Genomic DNA, 26,948 nt, shown 5'->3' with positions numbered 1-26,948 from the left:
ACCAGTCACCATTTACTACACTGGGAGTCTTCGGCCGGCTGGATTCAAACTCACGTGGGAGCTTGGGTAAATTGCGTAGCCTTGAGTCGCCTATTCTACTTACAAAGAGTTTAACGCAGAGTTACAACTTCTGACACAATAATTGTATTTTAAAACACACAAATAACACTCATAGATATAATAAATAGTTTTTATTCAGTTTTTGTATAATAGTTCGTAACATTGGAAAAAACAAAGTTTGGTAAAAAGCTTATTTAACAATATAAATAGTTATTTCAGAGTACAGAGGGAAAAAAATGGCCAAGTTTCCCGTCTGTATTAATGAGAATAGTTAGAAAATTGGAAATTTTTATATTATCACAGGGGATTCAAGTGCACATATCCAAGAGCGTGGGGGAAATTGTGCACCCTTAAAACGCCTGTTCTATTTACAAAGAATATAAAGCAGAACTATAACTTCTGACATAACAATTGTATTTTAAAACACATTAATAGTACTCATAGATATAATAAATAGTTTTTATTAAGTTTTGCATAATAGTTCGCAACATTAAAAAACAAAAACAAATTTTGTTAAAAAGCCTATTTAACAAAGTAAATAGTTGTTCTAAAATACACAGTAAAAAAGTGGCCAAGTTTCCACTCTGTATTAATGAGAAAAGTTCGAAAATTGGACTGTAGCAGAGGGTCATAAAAGTTCATATCTAATAGGACATATAATAAGGTGCATTTTTCTTGATAAATATTTTTTCGAATTACTTAATTCTATTTTCTGTTACAATCTGCATTTAGTTTGATATAGTAGCTTGTAGGTGTTAATTACGTGATCCAGGAATGTCCACCAATATAATTATAATGGTAGTAAATTTTATATCATTAAACATGTTTTTTTGTCGTTGAAAATTTATCATAAAATGTCCTAATCACATAAATATTCATCATAGTAACTCAGATTTAATGAAAATCTAATAAGAACGAGGCGAAAATAATTAAATTGAAGTAGTTGCTAAATTAGAAAAACCTCCATAAGCTCTGATTATCAGCCATGACGAGGACGATAACCAGATGTCTCCTGGTAATTTTGGGGAGTCATCAAAAAGTATGCGTCGTCACTATCCATACCATCTTCACGCTGAATCAATGGTGTCATTGATGATGAAACTGCAAAACAAAAAATAGGTTCTAATCTTTCGTAAGGTAAGTTATTAATTCAAAACTTAATCCTTTACATTCCGAGTATTTTAAACATGCGAATGAATAGAACAAATCTCAGAGAGCATGTAACCTTACAGTAAGCTAAACGCTGAAAGTTTATATATATCAAGACGGAAAAGAGTAAAAACTGGTACCAAATAAATTTCATTTTTCGCTTTTTTTCGGGAATATTAAATTATCCATAACTACCAATTATTTTTAATGGACTCAATTTAGATATTGAATGGCTTCTTCCCCGAGAATAAATTAATAACAGAGGATTGTTTATTGTTAGAATAGAGGTATTCCTTCCGAAAATTAACTATTATTGAAATAGTTTTACTACCAGTGTTTTCTCTTTTCCGTCTCGCTTGCAGGCCTGAGCAAGCTTGTGTCGTAATTTTCTTTTTATCGTCACGACAATGTTTGCACTAAAAACCTTTTCTCAATAAAACAAAATTATTGCAGTTTCAAACCTTTCATTCTAAAGGGATTAAAAATTATTTTTTAAAGCTTTTTTAAAAAGTATTGTCATTTAGGTAAAATGATCACATATGTCATCACCTCCTACATCAAGAAGCCTCCACACGGTTTCTTATAAGTAGTTCGCGCAGACTGTTTAAAAAGTGAAGCAGTTGTGCGCATGAACCCAAAAACCTTTTATAAAAGTCCTAGTCCTAGTGTTTCGATTTTATTGGGCACCTGGGCCGCGAAGCGGCCCCTATTCCATTCATCTGGAATTTTAGAAAAGTTTTGGTTGAACAATGAGGTAAGCAGGCAATGGAGTTGCTTTTATGAATGTTTCAAGCTCTTTGCTTGAATAACTAAAAAGGAATCAAAAATAAATTGAGCAGCTTGCTCTAAACTGTGTTTGTTTGATTTTGGAGTTGTTCAGAATTGTATCAGCATGAGTAAACGTTATTTTCAGAAAGGTTGATGAAATTATTTGTTTTGATAGTTATGATATGAGGCGTCGGAGGTGAAATGTGCAGCTATTGGTCTGTAGTTTTTATCTTTGATATAATTTTCAAATTTAAAGATTTCATTAAAATTTGCTGTTTTACATTCTATGGCTTTATCGAAAAAAATCTGCGTTTAGCTTGTATATATGCTGTGATAGAGTTGGTATTTTGAGGTCTGCATGTATATTGGTATTCCGGATGAACCATCTTGCACAGGTTATTTTTCTAAGGATCTTGTTTTGGCATTGGTTTAATTTCTTCAGTAGATGTTGAGGTATCGTTGTCCAGGCAGGTGAGGCATAGGTAAGTATTGGGCGGATCATTGCTGTATATAGTAGCTTCTTTAGTTTAAGTGACATATTCTGATTATATATTAATGGTTGTATGGCTATTATTGCTGCATTTGCTTTATCTATTGTGCTTTTGATGTGATCATTCCAGGTGAGTTTGCTATTGATTATAAGGCCAAGATAATTTGCTTTTTTACCTATTGGTATTGGTATGTTGAACATTTTTGGTTGAAGTTGTGGAAGTATTTTAATTCTTCTTTTTTGTATAATTAATATTTGTGATTTTCCAGCATTCACTGCAGTTTTCCATTTTAAGCACCAGTCTTCTATTTGGTCTATATGGTCTTGTAGTTTTTGAAGAGCATGATTTGGGTTTCTGGATTTAATAATAATACCGGTATCGTCTGCGTAATAGGCTGTTATGCTGTTATAATCGGCTTTGTTTATAGGAAAATCATAAGTGTATAATATGTATAATATCGGTCCCAGAATGCTGCCCTGTGGTACTCCAGCTGTGATGTTTCTCTTTGTGGATTTTTTGTTTTTGATGGTGATTTGAAATGTTCTATTAGAAAGATAGCAGGATAGGAGTTTGATTATGCCGGGTGGAAAATTCATTTTATAAAAGTAATTGAGAGAAATTTATCTTATATATTTGAAAATTGAATCTGTAGTGGTTGACAAGTAAATAAGGCAAACCAATAATATTCATAAATAAAGTAAATTTTTAGTCATATATTTGCTACCACTTTCTTATTTTAACTATATTCTATATTAAATGGCTCGTTCAATTAGGGGATATCCTTCACAGTGGTCTGATCGGACTACCTATAAAAAACCGTGTGGAGGCGTTGCTTATGTCCATAATGACGTTATAACTGACGTCACACTAGCGATAGGATCAAATTGCATTGTCCATTAAAATTTCATTACAAGGTGGATTTTAGCTGAGCATACAAGACTTTGCGAAAAATAAACCTTATAATTACCTAGATTTAAGATTATTTACACACTGAAACTATAGCTTTGTTAAAGGATTTTTTCACGTTTGAAAGACCTAAGTCAATCTCGATTTAAGGTTTTTATATAGAAGGTTGTTCTCCTATGTTTTGGATTAGGGTAATGTGTGTAGAATAGAGCAGATAGTCACAGATCTAGTTTTAATGTTAGAAGGCTTACATGTAAACCGCACAACAAACATTTTTAGGTTTACATCAAAAGGTTTTTGTTGAGTGAAAATAAACCTTATTTTGCTATCTGGGACCAAAATGTAAAAAATCTAACAAAATGTAAAAGACATTCTTATTTATTTTTTGCGTGGAAATTATTTTCGTAAGGGATTTGAAGAGGGTTGATTCATTCTTGTAGCATGCTTCCGTTAGGGTACGTATGCATTTTCTTCTCAGGGTTGGGAATTTTTTTTAGAAGTTTTTCTTGATATTGAACTAATTAAATTATTTAAAAAATGCAAACTCCTTCAAATTAAAAACTGCTGCAAAACCAAATAGCTCCACATTATGTACAGAAAGAAAAAAAAGAGTATTACAGAATTAAATCAGTGAAATAACTAGTATAATAAGTGAAAGTCAATATAATTAGTGATAGTAACTTCCTGATGAATTACTCTAAAAGTAATTAATATTAAATAATAAACAAGTACATTAATATTTTAACCAGTCATAAATACTTACAATAACTATTGCTCTTGAAGTGAATCAGGAAACCTGATCCAGTATTTGTGCTGTTTGTTACTAACTTAATCATAACATTATTGCTCCTGGAGTTATGTTCTGCTGGTATATCCTGAAATTTGAAAAAACATAGATCGAAATTTGAATAGAAATTTGAGAAAACATTCTTCGATTCTGAATGTTTTTGGAAAAGACCACAGGTCTTACTAGGAAACATTCAGAAACGATTGAATAGAGCTGTCAATTCAACACCTTTATATTGGGTAAGGACCAACCCATAGTTTTATGGCAGATATCATATCTTAAGATGTTTAATTAATGTCATTTGAGATTATTCAAGTGGTTTTATTTTACATATAATGGGGGTTGAACAGCCTACCTATTACTGGGTTTATAACTATATATTCAATTCTGATGCCTTATAATTTTGAACCCAACCCGAAAACAAAGAGACTTCTGGGGAGACATAAACTAGCCTTCGTGGAAGAAATTTTGATTAAAGATAACCCACATTTGTGTTATACAAAGATATAGTCAAGAAAACCTCTCACGGGTAGCCCAAAAGCAAGTGAAGTTTAAACCATATATCTATCTATCTATCTACATATATATATATATATATATATATATATATATATATATATATATATATATATATATATATATATATATATATATATATATATATATATATATATATATATATATATATATATATATATATATATATATATATATATATATATATATATATAATACAAAAATTATAAATACTTTTGTATTAATAAAACTATTAAAACTCTTGCGTTTTCATAAAATGTCTTTGGTAAAGAATAGGTGTAGAAATTCTATTTTGGGACTTCAAGTCTGAAAACATACCATTGAATTATAATTAGATTTACATTTCAAATGAGGAGTTATTTTTAGAATTTTGTTCCTCTTTCACTTCCATATTAGGAAGCATTAAATGATTTTCCATAATGCGTAGAGTTACAAGGTATGTACGACTTGAGCCTGTTTACATCATTCTCTGTTCGTATTTAATGCGGGAGCGATTGTTTTCGCTTGTCTCTTGCTGAATAACGTGTTCCATAAAAGATCTGCCGGAACCATCCGGAGTTTTGTCCACACCCCCTCCCTTGTGGAGTGGGGATGTGAACTGTTATAACCACCAGCCTACCTTTAAATAAACCTTTTTAGAGCGTATTATGGCTTACGACTGAATCATTCAAGGTGAATACAACAATGATAACAGGGATGCAACCCTGTTATTATATATATATATATATATATATATATATATATATATATATATATATATATATATTAATTAAAACTTCTTTTTCAAACAGCTAGAAAAAGTAAAAATACTTTTGTGAAAGACGCTAACATGACGCCAGCGTACATTCTATTCAATTTCAATATTGTTTTTATCTCTGTGTGTTATTCTTTATTTTGCTTCACAAATAAACATATCTTGTTGTTGTTGTTGACTTATTCCTCTTGGTCAGCCCCAGGCTAGACCAAGTCAATGAGCTCGAAAGTCTTCAGGAAATCAAATGCAAGTAAGGGATCAGAGTAGAGGTCTTTCTTTTCCAGACCAAGACAGTGTAAAATGTGATCGGGAGAAGCCTGTGCAGAGTTACACCTCGTGCACGTTGAATAGGTCTTTCGCCCAAGCTCAAAAGAGAGACACCTGATGAGTCCACTTATGAGCCTACTTATAGTGGACTGTATGGCTCTATCAGCCCCCAAGTGCCCCACCAGGAGTCTGTCCATTATACATATATGGTACTTACTTGAAGGATTTTTTGTCAAACTAAATAGTACTTGCCTGATTTTTTTCTGCATTTTACTGCTCCGTTCTTAATTTTTGGAAGTGGGTGTATTAATTATTTGCCTAACGCTTTCATGTTGAAATGGTTTTGGGATTCAATAACTACTTAAGAAGAATTAGTTCAATGTTCTCTGAAAATCACCTAAATGTAAGCTATCAAAAAGAGATTTTAATTTACATGCGTCATTTTCATTTATTCTGTTCTTTTAGTCACTATATCAAGGAGTCTTTTTCCTTAGTTTATTCAATATTTTAAATTTTTCCTTCTTAGTAAAAGCAGAAAACCTGTGGTTAAGAAGAAATTTGTAATTGCATCTTCTTTATAATCATTGGATTATTCATTTAATATAATCTGTGGCATACTTTTTTTTGTTTTAAATACCAACTTTAATATTGGAAAGAAGCCAACCGGCCAGTGTATGGGTTAGAGAACTGGCCTTCCATAAGAAAAGTTCTGTGTTCGAATCCCGGGCAAATCATGGATGCTCTTTCATTCTCTGTACTATCTGTCCTTACTGTGGGAGCAACGTTGGCCCACCTAATATGGTGCCCCTGGAAAAGTGGCCTGCAAGACTGCTACCTGTATAACATAGGCCATTCCCAGGCCGTCATTGTAAAAAAAAATATTGGAATGAAAAAATTCCTTCTTTAATATTTTGGAACTATCAAGTTTATTTAGACTTTTCTAAAGCTCTAAAATTAAGTCAAGTAGAGTTATACTTACAGAACCACAATATCTAACAACTCTTTCTGAAATATCACCTGACTGACCATCATAAATCTCAAGGTAGTTGGTGGTACAGCCTGCTGCCGAAGTTAAGTTGAAGTTCACGAAGGCCAAGTTCACAGTGTGGTAACCTGGAACTCCGATATACCATGCACAATTAGATGTAGTGTTAAGAGGCAGAGGATAGAGTGGGCTTGAAACAGCACCTCTTTCAGCAAACAGACTACCTCCACAACCACGAGCTACAAAACACAAGATAAAAATCAATTTAATGTAATAAAGCTTATTTAATAGTTTCATTCTCTCTCTCTCTGTATATGTATGTATATATGTATAATTATACGTATATAATTAGCCAGTAATATAAATACAGATCAACAAGAAAAAGAGAGACGAATATCTGGTCCTTTACTCATCTCCATCGGAAGATATCACAAGGTTTTAGGTTAGAACTACCGGGTGGCTACCGGGCCATGTTGCAGTCTGTCCAATCTATCGATGAAAGAGATACTCTTTGAAGTAATTTCGCAAGTAGCCGACAAGTATGGTGGTGCACCATCCATTTGGAGAATGAAGTTGTCATGTCGTCCTGAAAACTGTGGCATCAACCAAAGAGTCAACGTATCCAAAGAGGTGGATTCCGTAACAGTTTGTAGCCGACAAGTATGGTGGTGCACCATCCATTTGGAGAATGAAGTTGTCATGTCGTCCTGCAAATTGTATCAACCAAAGAGTCAACGTATTCAAAGAAATGGCTTCCGTAACAGTTTGCTCTAGATACCCTAACAAGCGTTTGGGTGAAAATGGATTACTGGCTCTAAGTGTGCCACGTGACTGAAGCGTCATTCATAGAACATGTGTGACTGTCTCCAACAAAACTTCCTTAAAAACTTGATACTTGAGTTTTCCATTCTTTTCTGCCCTTTGTGAATGATTATAAGGAATTTTTAGCCTTTTTCTCTCTCCTATTATATGTTATTTTAACAGTTACTGGGGTCATAGAATGACATCGCGCGTGTTTCAGATTGTTCTACAAATCATTTTATTATACGTAGCTGTCGAGTTCAGTGCGTTATTTTATGTTTCCCAATTAAAGTGATTTCTACGTACTCAAAATGATCCTGAAAGTTTCGTCGCAATGAGTGCAACAACTTCTTTGGTATCTAAGAAAAATCCACTGACTGTGTATTAAAACCGACGATGTTACTTAACTTTGTAAGAAAATCAAAGACCTTGCTATGTCACTAATCGTAAGCAAACGCTTGCTTTGTAAACAAGCGTTTGAATTAGGAGCTACAAGTTCAAATATCAAACAGTTTTTGCCTGGAATAATCAAGAAAGAAATTAAAAACTTCCTCAAAAGAATTTTTTGCACCAGAAATAGAGAACTACTGGTACAAATGGTTTGTGTCCAATTTTTTCCCCAAGAAACATATAGTTTCTGTCCGCAACTATTGCCTCCGATATAACAAAATAGAAATAAATATTTCTATATACTAACATGCGTTGAAACAATCATATCGAGTATAATATAATTTATGTACTAATTATCAGAAAAAAGTAAATAGTTTTATTAAGTTTTATCGCAAAAAGAATGAAAAAAGCTTCAAATAGTTGAGCAAAAGTGTTACATTTCTAATTAAAATTATAACGTTTCTTATTTGGGCCATTCTAAAACCTCCAGCGTAAATTTTTTTGAGGCTTATTAATGTCTCAAGGCTTACAAATGATAAGACCGGGATAGCCTGATTGGTAGGGCACTGGGCCCCTGTCCAAGATGTCGGGGGTTCGATCCCTGCCGGCCGGAGACTCCCCGTGTTGTAAATAGTGACTGATGCACGTTAAATCTGTGGAGTCTCAAAGTCCTCCATGTTCCCATAACAAATCAATACCTCTGGGGATACTGAATTGGAAATTGATCGTACTCTGATTCAGGACAAAATTACGATCTGTGGATGAATAAATGGGTCACGTCCCATAAACGGGTATGACGCATGGTTGGGGCAGAAGTCGAATTCTTGGCCATAGATGGCGCCACTGGTAAACAAGAACAATCGCACCCCCTCTGCCTAAAATGGCATACGTCAACATTTAAATTCATTTAAATTTAAGAGGAGGCAGAATTTAATAACATTTTCGATAGTCTTAAGAAATGGCAGTCATGACTTTTCAAATATTCAAGGCCGCGGGGTATTCTGCGGGTTGTACAGTGCGCCTAAAAAAAAACCGGACCACCCTGAATAACTTTTGATCTAATGATCGGATCTTCACTTTCAGGGACTGAATCTTAATGGCTCGAGGGGGTGACCTGAAATATGCTAATTAATTAGCGCAGACTATATTTTAATTTGCGAAATCAGACACAAAACGTACTTTCTCTGTATGAACACACCTTTTTTTCAATGGATTCGGATTTCAGTCCCCCGAAATATAGGGGTAGCCGCAATCTGAAAAATATGGTCACCATAGTTTAGTCAGGAGAGCGATCTAAAGTTTGGACTTCTTAATGTTGATTTCAATTTTTGCTTATCTATATCTCGAGAAATGTTTGCCCACAGTTATAAAATTTGTTTATCCAAAGACAATTCCATGTAAAAAATAATTTAGAGTAATTATTTATTATTTTTTACTTTTTTAAAAATTTTAATTGTTAAAAACAATTTTAATTGCAAGGTATGCAATTTTTTGCATCAGTTGAAAGATTACAATTTTACATGGAAAAATACAAAATTTTAGCAAAATTAACGAATAAGTTCTAGAACATGAAGATCGGATCTTTAGATTAAAAGTTATTCAGTGTGGTCCGTTTTTTTTCCTTTTTTTCAGGCGCTTTGTACGTTCGTGTATCTTAGATCTTAAAAGGTTGAAAGAGAATATGCATAAGAGAAGGTTATGATTTTTTTAGCATAAAAACGGCTTACACTGATCTGTTGTCATATAGTTCATATAAAATAATCCAAGACCATTTGTCATATTTGTTTCTAAGTATAATGAATTTCCAGTGGAGAACACAGGATCAGGAGGCATGAAGGTATGACACTGATTCATCACTAGAGGTGCACTATTGTTGAGCCCATCGTATACCTAGATAAATAAAAATTCAGGAATATTATAGATAGATCTAGAATATTCTGGAATCTAACTAAATTTTACAAAGCTAATTCCAGGTCGCACTGAGTTAAACGTGAACAATGCACTTACTCAGAAACGCCAAATTGATCTATTTTATGGGCAAATATTTTTCAAGTATTAGCAAGCTTGAACCTTGATTTGCTTTTAATGTTGCTTAATTTTTTGTTCTACGAATTTTTTAAATTTTTTTTATCCATTAAATTATTTGCTTTTTTGTAAATTTTTTTCCTTAACCCTTGTCTGTAAGCCACTGGAATATTTACATTTTTTTCATAACTGCTTTCTGGAATGTTTTGAATAAATTTTAGGGGCGAGCCACACTGTATGCTCCCCTGTAAAGGCCAATGAAATGCATCTCAATCTCTCGTGTAAGCAAAGTATGTTCTTCATAGTATGATTCTTCGCTTAGTAACTTTGATTTAAAGCCACTTCGCCACCAATACGCGCCAACTACTCTAAACTTCATATAAAACGTTATTTATCTAACGCACATTTCTGCTTACTACGTCACCTTTTGCAAAACATTTTATTACAATTAAAAATTGAACTTTTCAGAGTTTTTGGTAATTTTGCCAACATTGTAAAATTCTCACTACAAGAAAACTGGATCAAATTAGTGTTTTTATTTCTAAATTTTTGAATACTTTACAAGTAGTTGTTTGAGAAACAACTTTAAATCGAATTAAAAAGACAAATAACCATACATAAAAAAATAAACTTAGCTATCATTAGAAGAAATTTTCCCAAACTTTTTTAAAAAGTTGGCATCCCTGTGCAAATTCATTTCTTCTTACAGAAGTGCATAATTTTAGCAATGTAAATTTTTATTTTATTTCCAATGAGCTGCACAATCATTCTTGCCGATGAGCAGACCTAGTGCGTTCTCCAGAGGTGGTATCCACTCTCTCAGGACCACTACAATGGGTGAGATACCGTTGGTCATGTGAATTTGGACGTCTAGTTTCTGCCACACTAGATGGCAGCACCGAGACTCTATATGGATGCTAAAGTGCACAAGGAATTTAATTTTGCCGAAAATGCCAAGAGCCAATAAGGCACTCCAGGGATCTTTTACATGCCGCATAATCATACGACATGGCCGCTGAGGATTTTCTGCATCCCGAAATCCGGTGTCTGGGCCGGGGATCAAACCCGCAGACTTGGGTTCAGAAGGCCGACGACAAACCAACTGCGCCACCCAGCCACACAATGTAAATTAGTAATGTTAATTTTCGGCGAGCTTCCAAGGATGCTACGAATTTGAGAATGTTTTAAAGCAGTAGCGAAGTAGAAAAAATATAGATATTATAAGCTACTCCTTTAAGTTCAGTTTAACCCCTTGCACTCCAATAGTGCCTCTCAGGCATCATTGTCTCCTTTAAATTCCATTCCATTCTAAATGATAAATTCTAAACGGTAAATTGTTTAGCGAGCACTTAATTAAGTGATTGTCTGTTATTTTATAGAAGTTTGCAAACTGTGCGTTTTGCCTTATTAACTTCAGCTGCTTACGCAAGTTTTATTTTACCATTCAAACAATCCTGAGTGCTAAAGTTTTTTTTGTTGCAATGCTCAGGTGGAATTCAAATTTAAAAACTTTTATTGAAAAAGCTTGAGAAAGCTTTACTACAACTTATTGATTTTTTCCATGTTGTAGAAACCCTGTATTTAAATTTCTGTCATTTCTCAGGTTGTAGAACCCTGTATTCAAATTCTGTTATTTTCCATGTTGTAGAAACTCTGTATTTGAATTTCTTACATTTTACTAAAGAACAAGCTGGCATGGTGTCAGGTAAAAAGTGGTGGATAATAAATATCCGAAAATCTATTAAAGGAAATTAAAATTAGCAACTTTTTCTAACATATATCTTTTGGTGTACTTTTGAGAGTAAACTAATAAAGAATGCATTAAATTTAAACGGGAATAATCTGAAATGTAAGTTATGGCGGTAGTTTATACAGAATTATTAAACAGATTTAAGAAATAAAAATGAATTGAGTTATTATTACCACTTCTTACATTTTCAGTTACCCACCTGAGGTATCCGTGTACAATGTTATCAGACATAATAACAAGATTACGTTAAAAATTACTTTGTAGATTAATTAACAAGATTTGCATTGAAACTTACTTTGAAAAAGAATTTAGAACATTCAAACATGTTGAAACGGTAAAAATAGAGGGAAATAGTTTTTTCCACTGTAGTCTGTATCGAAAAATTGCAAAAAATTTCTGGATTCCGTACATTTGGATATCCTGAATTTGCTATAACTCCTCCGTCACTTGTATAGATTCTGCTACAATCTTAAAAATGAAACATAAAAATTAGATAAACGTTGGCGTAACTTGAGATTTTTGTAGGGTGAGCCTTGACAACTCAGTTTCAAAAATCTATGTTTTAAAATATTGAACTTTGAAGAATTTTCCAGTTTCCAACAAATTTTAATTTAATTTTTATGTTAGCTGGTTAATACATGCGAAAGATAAGTTTTTTTTAAATATTTTAATTTTAATTTGAGAGATATTTTAATTTGAGAGATTGTTACAAAATTACGAACAAAAAATAGTATTTTAGAACATCTTCTGCAAGAAAATGAATCTATAAGCTTGTAACTTGAATCGATTACTTTGGTTATTAGATGCAAATAATGAACAAAATTTCGTAAACCTAGCTTAAATATTCATAAAGATATGTAAACTTTAGAAAAAAACTAATTTTTATTTGCTTCATGTTTTCTTACTGATACTTCAGAAATATTTAATAAAATTAAATAAAAATTTTAACGTACTTTTTTAATACATAACAAAAATATAAATTTAAAATTTGAAAGAAATTTCGTTAAAATTTGCTCAAGATAAGAACATTCAAAGTCCTCCTATAATACAGCGCATGCTTGGAAAACATTTAACTTTCTCATAATTCTGTTCTAAATCGTATTTGTTTTAACCTAATAAAAAAATCTGATTTACATACACATACATACATACATACATACATACATACATACATACATACATACATACATACATACATACATACATACATACATACATACATACATACATACATACATACATATATATATATATATATATATATATATATATATATATATATATATATATATATATATATATATATATATATATATATATATATATATATATATATATACATATATATATATATAGTATATACATATATAAATCTCCTTTTTACTGATATTAAGAGAATTAAAAGTTATTATTATTACTGTTCTGTTTACCTGCATCGCTGTATGATAACTTAAATCCATGGCCTTGATTAGGGATGGAGTCACTGTGGAAAATAAGGTGCATTCCACTTGGAACGACAAGCTCCTGACTTTGAGAACCACACATGCGAGCACTGGGAGCAATGTCTGGTCGCTGTGGAAAAATATAGATATAAAATGCAATTATTATAAATGAGTTATATAATCTACAGATATAAGTTCAAAATGAAGATAAAACGAAGATAAATTACAGACATATGAAAAAAAGGGGGGGGGGAGAAATATATATATATATATATATATATATATATATATATATATATATATATATATATATATATATATATATATATATATATATATATATATATATATATATATATATATATATATATATAGGGTGTCTCAGTTAAGCGTTTCAGAACTCCTAAGAGTGGTAGGGTGCATCCTGACGACTCGAAATCATATGGCAATGCGGGGTCGGAAATGCTTCCCTGAAGCGGTGATGTACACAGTAGCAATATATATAATTTTTTCAATCTATTATTAAAAATCGTTTTAATAATAGATTGAAAAAATTATGTGGTACATGGGTCAAAGTAAGTGTTCGAAGTTTCTGCCACAGGCGCATGGACATTCAAACATTCTGCAATACTCCAGGCATATCTCGAATTTCTCCGGCAGCTACTGTGATTCTTACAACCAACTCTTCAGCATTGTCAACAGGGGTGTCATAAATCAGTGTTTTCATATCACCCCAGAAATCAAGACATGATAGGTCGGGTGACAGAGGAGGCCATATATATATATATATATATATATATATATATATATATATATATATATATATATATATATATATATATATATATATATATATATATATATATATATATATATATATATATATATATATATATATATATATATATATATATATATATATATACGAATGAATGTTTAAAAAAATTCAGAGATGCCAACTTGCTCCGGACAGCAAATATATATTTTAAAGTGGTAGTTTATCAATTGTGATTCTTGGTTTAATAAATTCAATTTAGTAGATTTTTATCCACCACTATTTCTAAATAATTCATAGGCTTATATAATCCACTACTTAAAAGTTCTTATGTCATGTAGTAACTTTCAAAACGCAAGCAAAATTAGTCAAATATTTGCAAAATTTACTTTGTAGTTATTTACAATTTTTAAATATTTTAGGTGTGTCCGGAGCAGTTGGCATCTCTGAAAATTAAGAATACGTATCTAATAGGTTGTGATAATGACACTATATTTTTCTGGGACAATAAAAAAAAGAAAAATATTTTTAATTGTCTGTATTAGAAACTTTTATTTCTCGAAATCTTATCATTAAAATTTTGTTTATCTTCTATCTATGTGTTTTTTTTTATCTACTCACGCGAGATTTGAGATAAATAGGTTCGACATTCTAAAATGAGATTTGTCAAAATTATACTTTTCCGTTTAACTTATGTTTTTTCTACTGTTTTTCGCATTGCTAATTCGTCTGTAAACTTTTCAAGAATCGTTTAAATAATCGAAATGCATGATCGATACCTAAATCCAAAAGACAAAACGGAATCGACATTTTTATACCGCGTGTCCCATAAATGACTGTCAGTTTGAAAATTTAAGAAAGGTAAGAAGGAAGAAAATACATATGTACTTTTACTGTGTTCTACCAAAGCCACCAAAAATGTTTCTCACCAAATTTCAAAATTAGATACAAACGTTGCAAGAAATGACGTTGCCAAGTCAGAAAAATAATAAAACAATATTTCCCTTAATTTTTTGAACAAAAAAGAAAGAAAACAGCAACACGTTACAATGTATTTTATAACTGTCGTTGAACAGTGACCCAATTTTTTGAATTTATGATTACCAATATTCAACTCCGTAGTCTTGTAATTTTGAACCCAATCCAGAAGACGAAGGAACTCCTGGATCAAGTATTGGGACAAAATTGCCTTCCTCGAGAACTTTTTTGAGAGAACCACCCCGCATTTGCGTTACAAGGAGAGAGAAACCGCGAAAAACTCCCATGTTTGGTCTGATGGCAAGGGAATTCTAACTCGTGATCTGTCTACTTCTGAGGACATATTATGTCAGCATGAGGATATATTATGTCACTATGGTTGATGCGAGCTGGGTGCCGAATTCTTGTCGAATTATAATGTATAGCAGTTTGTGGAGAAAGTAATAACCAGTTGGAAAGCTTTGACAAGCAGTAAAAAGCATCGTTTTACAGAATGTTTAGATAACAGCGCCGCCATTTGTTTTCTTTACTTGATTTTCAAATCGTTGATTATTTTTTGAACACCTAGCCCTGATTGCTATTTAATCACTAACTATTCGCCTTCCAGACGCAATCTTTTATTTGTGATTATCAATTGAATCAGCCTTTCCAAATTTTTTTTCTTCTGAGAACTGCGCTATGATTTATGACAAATATGCTAAATAACAACAGCTGATGAATGTGACCCGCCCTAGAAACGGGGTGTGGTTGTGTGAATGGAGTGGCAGAAGTCGAATTCCCGGCCATAGATGGCTCCACTGAAAGACAGGAACAATCGCAACCCCACTGCCTGAACAGGCACACGACAAAAAATTGAAAAAAACAGCTGATAATGTTCTTTATGAAATAAATCTACTTACATAGGAAGGAAAGTCTCTTAATCTCCGATCACTTGGATACTGTTAAGGAAAGGTTTAATTAGATTTTGGTACAGTAAACAATAATAGTATAAAATAACATTTTAAAAAGTTAAAATATTTATTGTACACTAAATATTCTTTATTTAGATTAGATATTTTGTACTGTTCAGCTCGCTCAAACTTCGTCACAATCCAAACATTAAATATTAAAAAGAAAGGTTTATTCAGAGGGAATAGAGCAACACCTCCTTGATGACAGGAGGCCTCAGCATGTATCAATTTAGTAGTCCGACGGAATTAAAATGAACTGTGCAGTGGAGCGAATTAAGAAAGCTGTCACAACGTCCGTGCTACTAAACTGCACAGTAGGGGAAATTAGATAGCTGCGCTCGGATTACTTAAGCATCCGATTTCTCATTTATCGTAACCAGTGTGAAGGCTCTTTCACTTCTAAGAGGTGTTGAATAGAGTAAGTACCCTCCTTTTGCAAGGAAATAGTATCAAGTGCAACAAAAAATTTTGGTATCAAGCAACATTTTTTTCTAAGATTTTTATACTTGTAATATAAATGTAAAATCAAATACTTGTATAAATGCAACAAATTTTTTGCCTCGGTGTATATTTTTGAAAAGCATTTTTAATCTAATTTTCATATCTTTTGAATTTTTGAGGAAGCAGAATATATTAATTCAGAGTCATAAAATTTCGCATATTTCTTAAAGGTGGTGGTTGATTTTTATTCCTTTCCACCCCTAAGATAGTACAGACTGATCGAATTTTTAGCCTCAATCTATTATGTATTTAGAGCCGATTGCAAGCTTTTGTACAATAACATTTACGAGCTTTGAACATCTACCATACTTATTAGTTGAGGTGAATATTTAAATTATCGTGGAATGAAAAATTGAGCGTGAAAAGAAGTAACTACAACCTTCGCCATACAAATTTATGTAAAGAATGGCTTGTTTCTAAAAACATAAAGAATAATAATTTTCAATAACGGCATTAGTTATATAAAGAAGTCTATTATCCAGCGACGTGGAGAGACAATTTGTATCACCATGTAAAAAGCTTGGGCAATATAATGATGAGCCGTATTTTCTCTAGGAGCGGCACTTTTAGATCAAACTTTTATGCTGTATTATTTCCAAATGAGTATTTTTTTATAACCTACGTTTAACAGCAGGCCCAAATTTGAGTTTACGAATCACTTTTCATTTTCGTAGTAATGTAATTTTGAACCCAATACAGAAGACAAGGGAACTCCTGGTTCAAGCATTATGGCTATCTAACCTTCGGGAAGGACTTTTTGATGAACTAACCCGCATTTTCGTTACGTGGAGAGGAAAACCACGAAAATCTTCAATGGTTAGCCCGATGGATTCTAAACCATGATCCATCTACCATGAGGATATTTTTCATCAGCACTGTGGTCAGTGTGAGTCAGGGCTAAAGAGAATACAAGGGCTAGTTCACTCCGCTCTTAGAGCTGAAGCTACGATTTCCCTCCTCATGACGTCACTGTGTCTACAGATCTCGGAGATCGCAAGCAAAGATATGATAACTTTGCATCTTTCTCTAGTAAAAATAAGTTAGACTTTATCTGGTTATTAGCCTTCAAACTTTACGTAATTAACACATTATTTCCGTTCATAAACATAGTTCAAAAAAAACTTTCTTGGTTATTATATTAAAAAAATACCATTTTAAACTTATAAAAATGTTTTGCTAGTTGGTGAAAATGACACGACAAATACTTTATTTTAAAAAGTTCAGTTTTAACTTTAACTATTAAGAAAAATGAAGGCATATATCGACACTTTTTTTATCTACATATTCTTTTATAAAGATAAGTTAAGTTAAATTTAGAATCCCTGATTTTAAAATATGTCGTTAATAGCAATTTGTTCATACTTAATCATTAGGAAACATCAACCTTAAACGCTAATTACTGAAACAAAATAATAATTTAGGTTCATAATGACATCAGAAATTTTACAATTGCTTATAGACATTTAAATTTACGATGATATAATACATAGATATTCAAATTGAAGAGAATATAATTTTAAAAAAAAATCATAAATAATTAGAATAACTACATTAAAAAATATGTTATGAAATTAGGAGAATTTCAACTATATACTATACATTTTATTTATACTTTTGACTTACATTTTAATTTTCTTTGACTTTATCTATTTTTTAATTCTTTTCACTTGCCTTTCTTTATGAAGTAACGAGGCGGTTTCTATTTAGATAATGAATTTTTATAAAAGTTCTTTACGACAGAATAAACGTATTGCGGTTTTATATTAACTGTGTCATTTCGGAATCCATTCTTTACATAGTTGTTCATTTACTTTAGGGAACACGCGAAAAATTATATTTTTTCCTTTTGTTTTTATATCAGAATTTTTGCAAGTTGCAATCACGCAAACTGGCATTTAGATAATAGTTTTAAATTCTTGTAAATTCACTGCAAAAACTGAGGAAAGTCATTATAGAAAATAACAAATGTCTTAGAATATCTCGCAAAAAGAAATGATCCAATATTAGTTAGAGCTAGTAAGGCCAAACGCTCCGTTCTTGAAGTAAAAGTGCGAGCTTTGCGCCAAAGTGATGTCACTAGAGTGACGTCAGAGGATCGGCGCGGCAAGAGATACTTCAAAGGAGTGAACCAGCCCTTCTATTCTCTTTAGCCCTGAGTGTGAGTTGGGCGCAAAATTCGTATCAATCAGCCATATTACTTATATTACTTATTATCTATACAACTTATTACTGCAAATTCTTCATAAATCTAAGTAAAAAAAAACATATCTTTTCCAATAAATAGAGAAATAAATTAGAATATAAAAAGAATGTTCGAATTTAGCATTATTACCATTTGAAAATTCAAGTAGTCACCACCACAAGGTATGTCAAAGTCTATGAACTTAATATGAACTTTCATTTTATAATTTCCTTTTTCTGGAATCGGTACATGACTATCATTTCTAATGAACACCCATTTGCATTGAAGGTTTACTGGATACTGACTTGGAAAATTAGGAGACATCAAGAATTTAGGAGCCTGTTCAGACTGCAGGACTGATGAGCCACATGGAGCTGCACGTAAGGAAAAAAGGGTTTTTGTATTAAATAATCATTTACTAAAGGTTTTCTGTTCCCGAAAACGTGTCTAATCAAATTTTTTATGATTCTGAATGAAAAGCTATTTTTTTAAAAAAATTATTGCTGACTTAAAGTCTTACAATGTTCAATGAAAAACTTCTTTGAAATTTAAAAATTTCTTAGAAACTGGTGATTAGGTTAATCACTAATTCACCCAGATAAATAACAATTTATTTTATTTAATTGTTTAAAATGAGACTTTAATGATAATTATTTATTTTATTGCTATAAGTAGTTTAAGCTTTAATGGGTAAAAACATTCAAGTGACCACAAAAAAGTTTTCGAGTGACTGTAATATAAAGGAATTATTTTAGAAAAGTAAGCATAAATTCTTAAAACAACGTCAACAGCTGAAAGTCTCATTGCTTAACACGTTGAATGCCCTGGGGGTCACCGGTGACCGGCAAAGCCAAGATTATTAGAAACACATAATTCGAGTAAATTTTTAACTTTTTTATATTATTATCGGTACTAAAATGGTTTGAAGAAATTAATGCAATATAGAACACACAAAAATAGTTTTATTTATATACACAGAGATGCCAACTTGCTCCCGGCAGCGAATAAATATTTTCAAGTGGTAGTTTATGAATTGTGATTCTTGATTTAATAAATTCAATTTAGTAGATTTTTATCCTGCACTATTTCTAAACAATTTGCAGGCTTATACAATTCTAAACCTTTTAAAAACTAGCAAAATCTGTCTAATATTTGCAATTTAGTTTGTAGTTTGGCCTGACGGGCAAGCCATGCAAAGTTAGCGTGGCATTCAATGTGTTAATTGATTACCGCAACTGCCGACCGGCCTGTGTAGGGGGCAGGGAGCTGTCCCTGCATCAGAAAGGTTCTGGGTTCGAATCTCGGGCAAGGCATGGATGTTTCTTTCTCTCTCTGTGTGTTCTATGCCCTTTCTCCTTTGTGTGTGAATGTGACCCGCCCTTAAAACGGGTTGTGGTTGTGTGAATGGCGTGGCAGAAGTCGAATTCCTGGCCATAGATGGCGCCACTGAAAAACAGGAACAATCGCACCCCCACTGCCCAAACAGGCATACGACAAAAAAAAATTACCTGGACTGTTTCAGAGGCCTGTTTGGGATACTCGGAAGGGTATTGTAGCCTTTATGCTAAACAATATAAATATCATACAATTTCAAATTGCTCAGCATGAACTAAACTAGAAATACAAAGATTTTACAACCCTTTTTGTTTCCTGCCTAAGATACAAATTTATAAAGTTTTTGAAAGGAAGTATTTTAAAGAAAATTTCGAATGGAAACCACTTACAATCCAAGCTCTGAAAGTTCATTTTGAATCCCGGTTTATTTATCTCCCCGTCAGTGTGGAAAAGAATGTTTACTTTAGAAGTTGCTGTAACAATTGTTGTTGGTAAATTAGATCCACAGAATCTTCCAATTAAATTACCAAGTACATAGTCCTCACGTAACTAGAAATAGAAAAGAGGAAATTAATTGTAGAAGAACAATTTTTGCGTTTATTTCTCTTTATAAATTAATAAAAAAAATGGGAGTCCTAAAAATTAATAAATGGGAGTTTAATGAAATATTTAATATTTAAAATTAAGTGAAATGCCTATTTTGGCTGATGCCTCGAAGCTCTGTTTCAAGAAATACATCTAAATCTTAAAAATGTTCACATTTTTAGATTGGAGTGAAATTAAATCCTGTGAAGTTTCCAGCAGCTTCATAAAACTGTTATCATTACTTTTTGTTTGTTTTGTTTTTAAAGACTGTTGGCTGTACTATAGTTGGGCAATATTTCATTAGTGTTTTATAAATAGATCTCTATTCTGATGATATGCAGGTGAGAAACGCCGGTTTGATGACGCTGAATTGTATTGGGAATTTTAACGTTTTCATTAGTTTTTTAATTTTTTTTAAAAAATTTTATCTTGCTGTGAGGAGCACTTAACTAGAACTACTAAGTTCTTCAATTTGACGGTTTTTAAATAAGATGTCCGGTGTTTCTTAAAAGTACAGTAAAATTCGTATTTAACGTCACTCTTGAATAAAAATTTTCAATTTTTAACGTGTTTTCATCTTGGAACCCTTCTCTTTACTACATAAATAATGTAAAAAAAAAAAAAAAACTGTATTTAGGGCATATTCTTATACTATTTCCATAAAATACAGACGAAATGGAGTTTCTCTCAACTTCTAATATCCAACAAAAATTGTACAAAAAAAGCGTGTTAGAAACTTTAAACTTAATATCGAACAGCTGGAAAAAAAGTTTCTAAAGACAGCATCGTTAATGGTGTAAAAAATTTCAATTTTTTTAACATTAACAGTAGGTTTGCGGACGTCTCTTATATACCTATCGCGACGAACACGCGTCAATTTGACGCATGAACGAATGCATATAACAACACTTACTTACTTACTTTATTTACAAAAATTTACAAAAATTGGGCACCTGGGCCACTTAGCGGCCCCTATCCCATACATCTAGAAATTTACAGAAAATTTATAGTAATAACATTTTGAATTTAGCAGTCGATGTGGTAGCTAATAGAAAAACAAGCACTTTGCTTGAGTAAATATAACATTTGAATATCTGATTCATCGAATCTAAGTTGATATATTTAAATATAAACATAATTTGACATATATATACATAAGTTGACATAAATAAATAATAACATAAATTGATACATATTTCACTAATTAAATTTCTATATTTTAACTAGCACATATTTAATTGTGACATACATTGAAGTTCATTCGAATACATTGTGGTAACCATAAAAAAAATTAAGCCGTTTGCTTGTGAAATAATAAAACAATGAAATTTAATATGACAAATTGACTTAACACTAGAAATATTGATTGTAGACTTAAATTAAAAATAATGATAAAACATGATTTGATATGTACAGTAATTGATTTTTGAAAAATGAAAGGCATAATTGATGAATATAGATAAATCATACCTTGATACATGATGAAATAACATATTTGGAGAAAATGCAGTGAATATATTTTATCAGAGAAGTATTGCTCATTAAATACAATAGAATTTTCAAAAGAATTTAACATGCAAAGTTGATATATATGTATGCATAAATTGGTTATATTATCAGAAAATAATTCTTAATGTAATTTAATTTAACTTAAGTAAAAGTCTGATGTGAAAAGTTCAGTGAATTTAACTTGAGAGTCTTGAAAATAAAAGTAGAACTCACTGGGATTGAGATGTTTCCCCGATGATCCCCCGCAGAAGACGGAGCACTTCTTCATTTTTGAGCAATTCCTGTAATTCTTTGATTAATGACACTAATCGATGAGCAAGTTTAGGCGTCGAATATGATGTTGTTGGAGGGCTCCTTCTGCTGGGACGGGTCTCGCACCCAGTATAGTTGGCTGTGTGGCTTTTGTAACAATTACAGCATTTTGGAGGTGTAGTTCTGTCTTTGTTGCATTCATGTGACCTGTGGTTTTCAGCACATTTTACACACCTTGCAGGTGCATTGCAGTGGCTTTGTGTATGTCCATAATTTTGGCAGTTGTAACATTGTATAGGTCCTCGACCTCCTCGAAATCGTTCGATTTTGATCGGGATCTGCTGTATGTTGTTGACTTCGAATATTCTTTGGTGATTCGCCGTTGATGTTAGGATTATGAGAAAAAGTGGAAGGAGCCGATAACAACACTTACAGAGATGCCAACTTGCTTTGGACAGCAAATATATATTTTAAAGTGGTAGTTTATCAATTGTGATTCTTGGTTTAATAAATTCAATTTAACAGATTTTTATTCACCACTATTTCTAAATAATTCGTGGACTTATATAATTCGCCACTTTATATTAACAAAATTAAAAATTTATTTGGTGGTTATTTACCGTCTTTTTAATTAATTTGGCGCGTCCGGAGCAGTTGGCATATCTGCACTTAGAAAGCAATGTAATTATATACTATAAGAAAAAAAAATATGAGATATATATTTATGAAATATTCTAGTATTCTATTTTTCAATACTCGAAATAAACAACTGAAACCTTCAAAATCTAACACTCTGACATCAATTGACATTCTGCGTTTGTTCTTTCTATTATTGCTTATCGGCAACAGTTGTTTATCACTTGTTTTATTTGAGATAATGAATCGAAGTATTGTCGGTACATTCCTATTTATTATTGATGTGATGTTTGCATGTTTACTCAAAATATTCTCCAAATTACGATCGCGTCAAATTGACGCATATCCGTAGAGATAGGTATACCACAAAGAGAATTTTAATATTTCAACGTTTTTGAAGAAAATAGACTTCAATATATATTTATCTCGATCAATGGATAAAAGTCATTACAAGAGATAAAATAAAAATGCAAACGAATTTTGTAATTTTCCTTATAAAATTCGAAATGCGTCAAAATGACGAGTCCCGTAAACCTAGTGTTAAAGTAATCTGCTTTTTTTTCTCTTTAATATATAAATTACATTCAAATTTTAGTTTGTATTAAGGTATTTAACAAAATATGTTTTAACTTGCATGCGTTGAAATTTTCATGTCCTCGATATAGAACCTCGTTATTTAAGACGTTATTTACCAGTCAAGCGAGCGTCGTTAAGTCGAGGCTCTATTGTATTATAGCACTATATAAATTTTTCTCATAAAATTTATTTCCTGTTTTCAGAAAGTAAACTTGAAACATTCCTCATCGCAAAAATAATTGATAAATCAAACGCATAAATCAATTTTATAATGGATGGAATGAAAATTTATAGCATTTAAGTGGTTGTTAAACCAGGGGAATTTACCCCGCTTTTCATGTTAAGTTAAATAACATTATTACAATTCTAAGGTCCCATTCAAAGCCATTAAATTTATTTATTTAAAATATAAATGACGCATTAATCTAGTATTTTATATTGTTTTATTTCTTTTACTTTTAAAGATCCTCTTTTTAAAATTCCTTTCAGCTATTTTTATTTTTACAATCTGTAAAGCCTGTAACTATTTATAAATCTGTAAATTTGTCTATCTAATATCGATCTCTTATGATATTTATAATAATGACACAATTTAGAATGTTCATGTAGAAAACGTAAAGAAGTATGTCGAAGAAAACGCAAAGTATAATTTCTAAATAAAACTGTATCGAACTAACTACAGTGTTTATTTAACAACTCTTCACATCCCTAAACTATTTGAATGAGATCAATTTAACCCTTTGACTACTAACGGGACTCATTTGTCCCAACAGAAGTTTAAAAATTACTAATGGGGTGAAAAGCACTAAGAAACTCATTGTAATATGTCCCAGACGTAGAGTCGAACCAAGTATACGTGTTTCACGTGTCAAATATCCCCTAGAGAGTTTCTTGCATGAAATAGCATTGTGATTTTGCGCTGGGACAGATAAATGCGACTAGCATTCTTCATTGGGACAGATATATCCCACTCGTATTCTTCATTGGGATTGTTGTGTCCATTCTTATTTTATTCATATTTTCTCAAATGAACATAGAAAAAAGAACAAATATGAGTTGTCCAATGTGTAATGTCGGGTTATGAAAAGATTGCTTCACCTTGTATCATACCATGTTAAAAAAAAGTCCACATAATAAATTTTTCCGGAATGATAGATGTGCTTGCAGTAAGTCGATCACAGATGGGACATATGTATCCCACCATTAAGTACGGCCCGGGACATATAAGTTCCAGCCTGTAAATTGATAACCGCTTGTCAGAAAAATCCCAAATACTAAATTTGCCTTATTTGTGACCTATTTTGTGCTTTTAAATAATAAACGTGACAAAAAAAATCCTTTTTTAAAATTCGTAGTCAAAGGGTTAAACTAACAGCTCCAATTATTAGCCCTTAAATTGAGAAGGAACAAGATAAAAATTGATAGAAAAATACTTTCATTTATAGCCGGTTTTAGGGTGGAGAAGATCTTACTAAATAGTATTAATCTTACTAAATTAATTACAACTTATTAGGCATTATTTACTTTTTGTCTAGCAAAAAAAAAAAAAAAAAAAAAAAAAAAAAAAAAAAAAAAAAAAACACCAAACTACTCGTACCTAAAACATGCTCGAATAAAATGTTTTTTCTTAACATAAAAACAAACAAACAGTTTTTGTTCTTTTCCTTCTTGATATATATAAGCTTTCAGTCTTACTACCTACCATGCTTCTCATAACGAGCTAAATTCGAGCTTAGAGCTAAAATTTTTTAAATAGATAAAATATTGAAAAATATTTAAAAGGTGGCTGTATATTTATGTAAAAAAAGCATCTGCCTATCTTTAATGGTACTAAAAAAAGATTTGACGCTGTAAATTTGAATTTTTAATTGAATAAAATATTTTAGATTATTTCACGTACGATTATTTCTTTTTCTAATTATTAGATCATTTCTAATTAAATATTAAAAAAAACTAAAAAGTCATACTTCTAAATAATCAAATTCACACGATCCATCGGAAGAATCATCGATGTCAAATCTCTCGAATGATATCTGTAAAATTTTGTCAGGGTTATCGGATGTCACAAACCAATTGCAATCCAGATTCGGTTCATAAAGTCCATTGTTATCGACGTCAAACGATTGAATCGTGCCAGATGCTGCATTTATGGTACCTCCACAACCTTGATCTGGTCCTACGAGAAAAAACAGAACTCATTTTTTTTTTCAAATTACATTTAGTAGCAAGAAAACGAGACTGAAAGTAGAAATTATATTTTCATAGATTTCCCCGCAGATGTATTATTACACTGTGGAACAACTATTTTTGTTCCTCAGTTGAAGTTCCAGTCTCATAAGACGTTGCCATGTAAGTGTGTTACAAATTAATTGGTTACGTGAGGAAATTAATAGGTTCCAAATTAACACGTTGAGCGCCGCGTCAGCCACCGGTGACTGACATTGGACTTTCCATTTAGGCCGCGTCAGCCACCGGTGGCTGACAATAAAATTACATTTAGGCTGCGTCTGCCACCACTTGATGACACTGACCTTTCACATAGGCAGCGAAAAACAGCTGGCTGACAGCGTAAAACATGATATAGAACTATAAAATGTACACTCTTTTATGGAATTGCAGAAAATGTATTCAAAATTTACTTAATTATTGTGATTCTTGGTTTAATAAATTCAATTTTGTAGATTTTTAACCACCACTATTTTTAATCAATTCGTAGTCTTAGATAATTCACCACCTTTGTCAGATTGTCATGATAAACAATAAAAAAATAGCATATTGTGTCTAATATTTGCAAATTTTGTTTGTAGCTATTTACCGTGGCCAGAAGGGCAAGTCGTAAAATTAGCGTGGCGCTCAACGCGTTAATAGGTTCTCAATAATTCCAAACTGGCCAATAAATTTCATCTCCAACGGGCTGATTGCATAGATAACATTTCTTTTTACCATAATATATGAAGCCAAACTAAAGATAAAATTAAAATTTTTGACCTCCAGACAGTTTTCTCCTCTCGCTACAAATATACATTAATGTATTTCGCTTTTGCTGATTTACGTAAACTATCGTTAAGGACGCCAATGTCACGCTACAGCAACGCGCTTCACAAAATTTCTTTTTACTTTATATTTTATAACCGTCGTTGAGCAGCCGACCCAATTTTTTGGGCTTACGATTACTAATGTTCAACTCCGTAGCCTTGTAATTTTGAACCCAATCCGAAAGACAAGAATTTCTTGGACCAAGTATTGGAAGAAATTTGCCTTCGTGGAGGACTTTCTGATAGAACTAAGCCGCATTTGCGTTACATGGAGAGGAAGATCACGAGAACCTCCCACGGTTAGCCTGACAGCAAGGGGACTCTAACCCATGATCCGTCTGTCACTGAGGATATTTCACGTCTGCACTGTGGTCGGTGCAAGTCGGATGCGGAATTCGTATCGACCAGCCATTGGGGATCGAACTCCGGTTAACCTCATTGAAAGGCGAACGCTTTATCCCCTGAGCCATCGCGACTCAAGATGTCTTTTTGTTCAAATTTTGGTAAAGTTATTTATTAACC

The 26,948-nt window shown here is 32.0% G+C and overlaps 1 protein-coding gene across 1 annotated transcript in view; it reads right to left on the bottom strand.

The window, feature by feature from the left end:
- Positions 1 to 174: 174 nt before the first annotated feature.
- Positions 175 to 26,948, bottom strand: part of LOC107441357 (cubilin) — a 208,698-nt gene continuing 181,924 nt past the window's right edge. Inside the window, exons 61-70 of the mRNA XM_087163788.1 lie at positions 25,359 to 25,567; positions 20,223 to 20,382; positions 18,649 to 18,872; positions 15,765 to 15,803; positions 13,101 to 13,242; positions 11,966 to 12,138; positions 9,623 to 9,785; positions 6,699 to 6,943; positions 4,138 to 4,249; positions 175 to 1,161 (exon numbers count right to left, since the gene is read on the bottom strand). Of these exons, the coding sequence (XP_087019914.1) occupies positions 1,040 to 1,161; positions 4,138 to 4,249; positions 6,699 to 6,943; positions 9,623 to 9,785; positions 11,966 to 12,138; positions 13,101 to 13,242; positions 15,765 to 15,803; positions 18,649 to 18,872; positions 20,223 to 20,382; positions 25,359 to 25,567 (1,589 nt within the window). The 3' untranslated portion in view covers positions 175 to 1,039. The remainder of the gene's footprint in view (positions 1,162 to 4,137; positions 4,250 to 6,698; positions 6,944 to 9,622; positions 9,786 to 11,965; positions 12,139 to 13,100; positions 13,243 to 15,764; positions 15,804 to 18,648; positions 18,873 to 20,222; positions 20,383 to 25,358; positions 25,568 to 26,948) is intronic.

The sequence above is a fragment of the Parasteatoda tepidariorum genome, chromosome 5 (genome assembly GCF_982258835.1).
Source record: "Parasteatoda tepidariorum strain Cologne lab strain chromosome 5, Ptep-v5.0, whole genome shotgun sequence".
NCBI classification, from domain to species: Eukaryota; Metazoa; Arthropoda; class Arachnida; order Araneae; family Theridiidae; genus Parasteatoda; species Parasteatoda tepidariorum.
The sequence above is the reverse complement of the archived record's forward strand: the minus strand, read 5'-3'. Positions and strand labels throughout refer to the sequence as shown.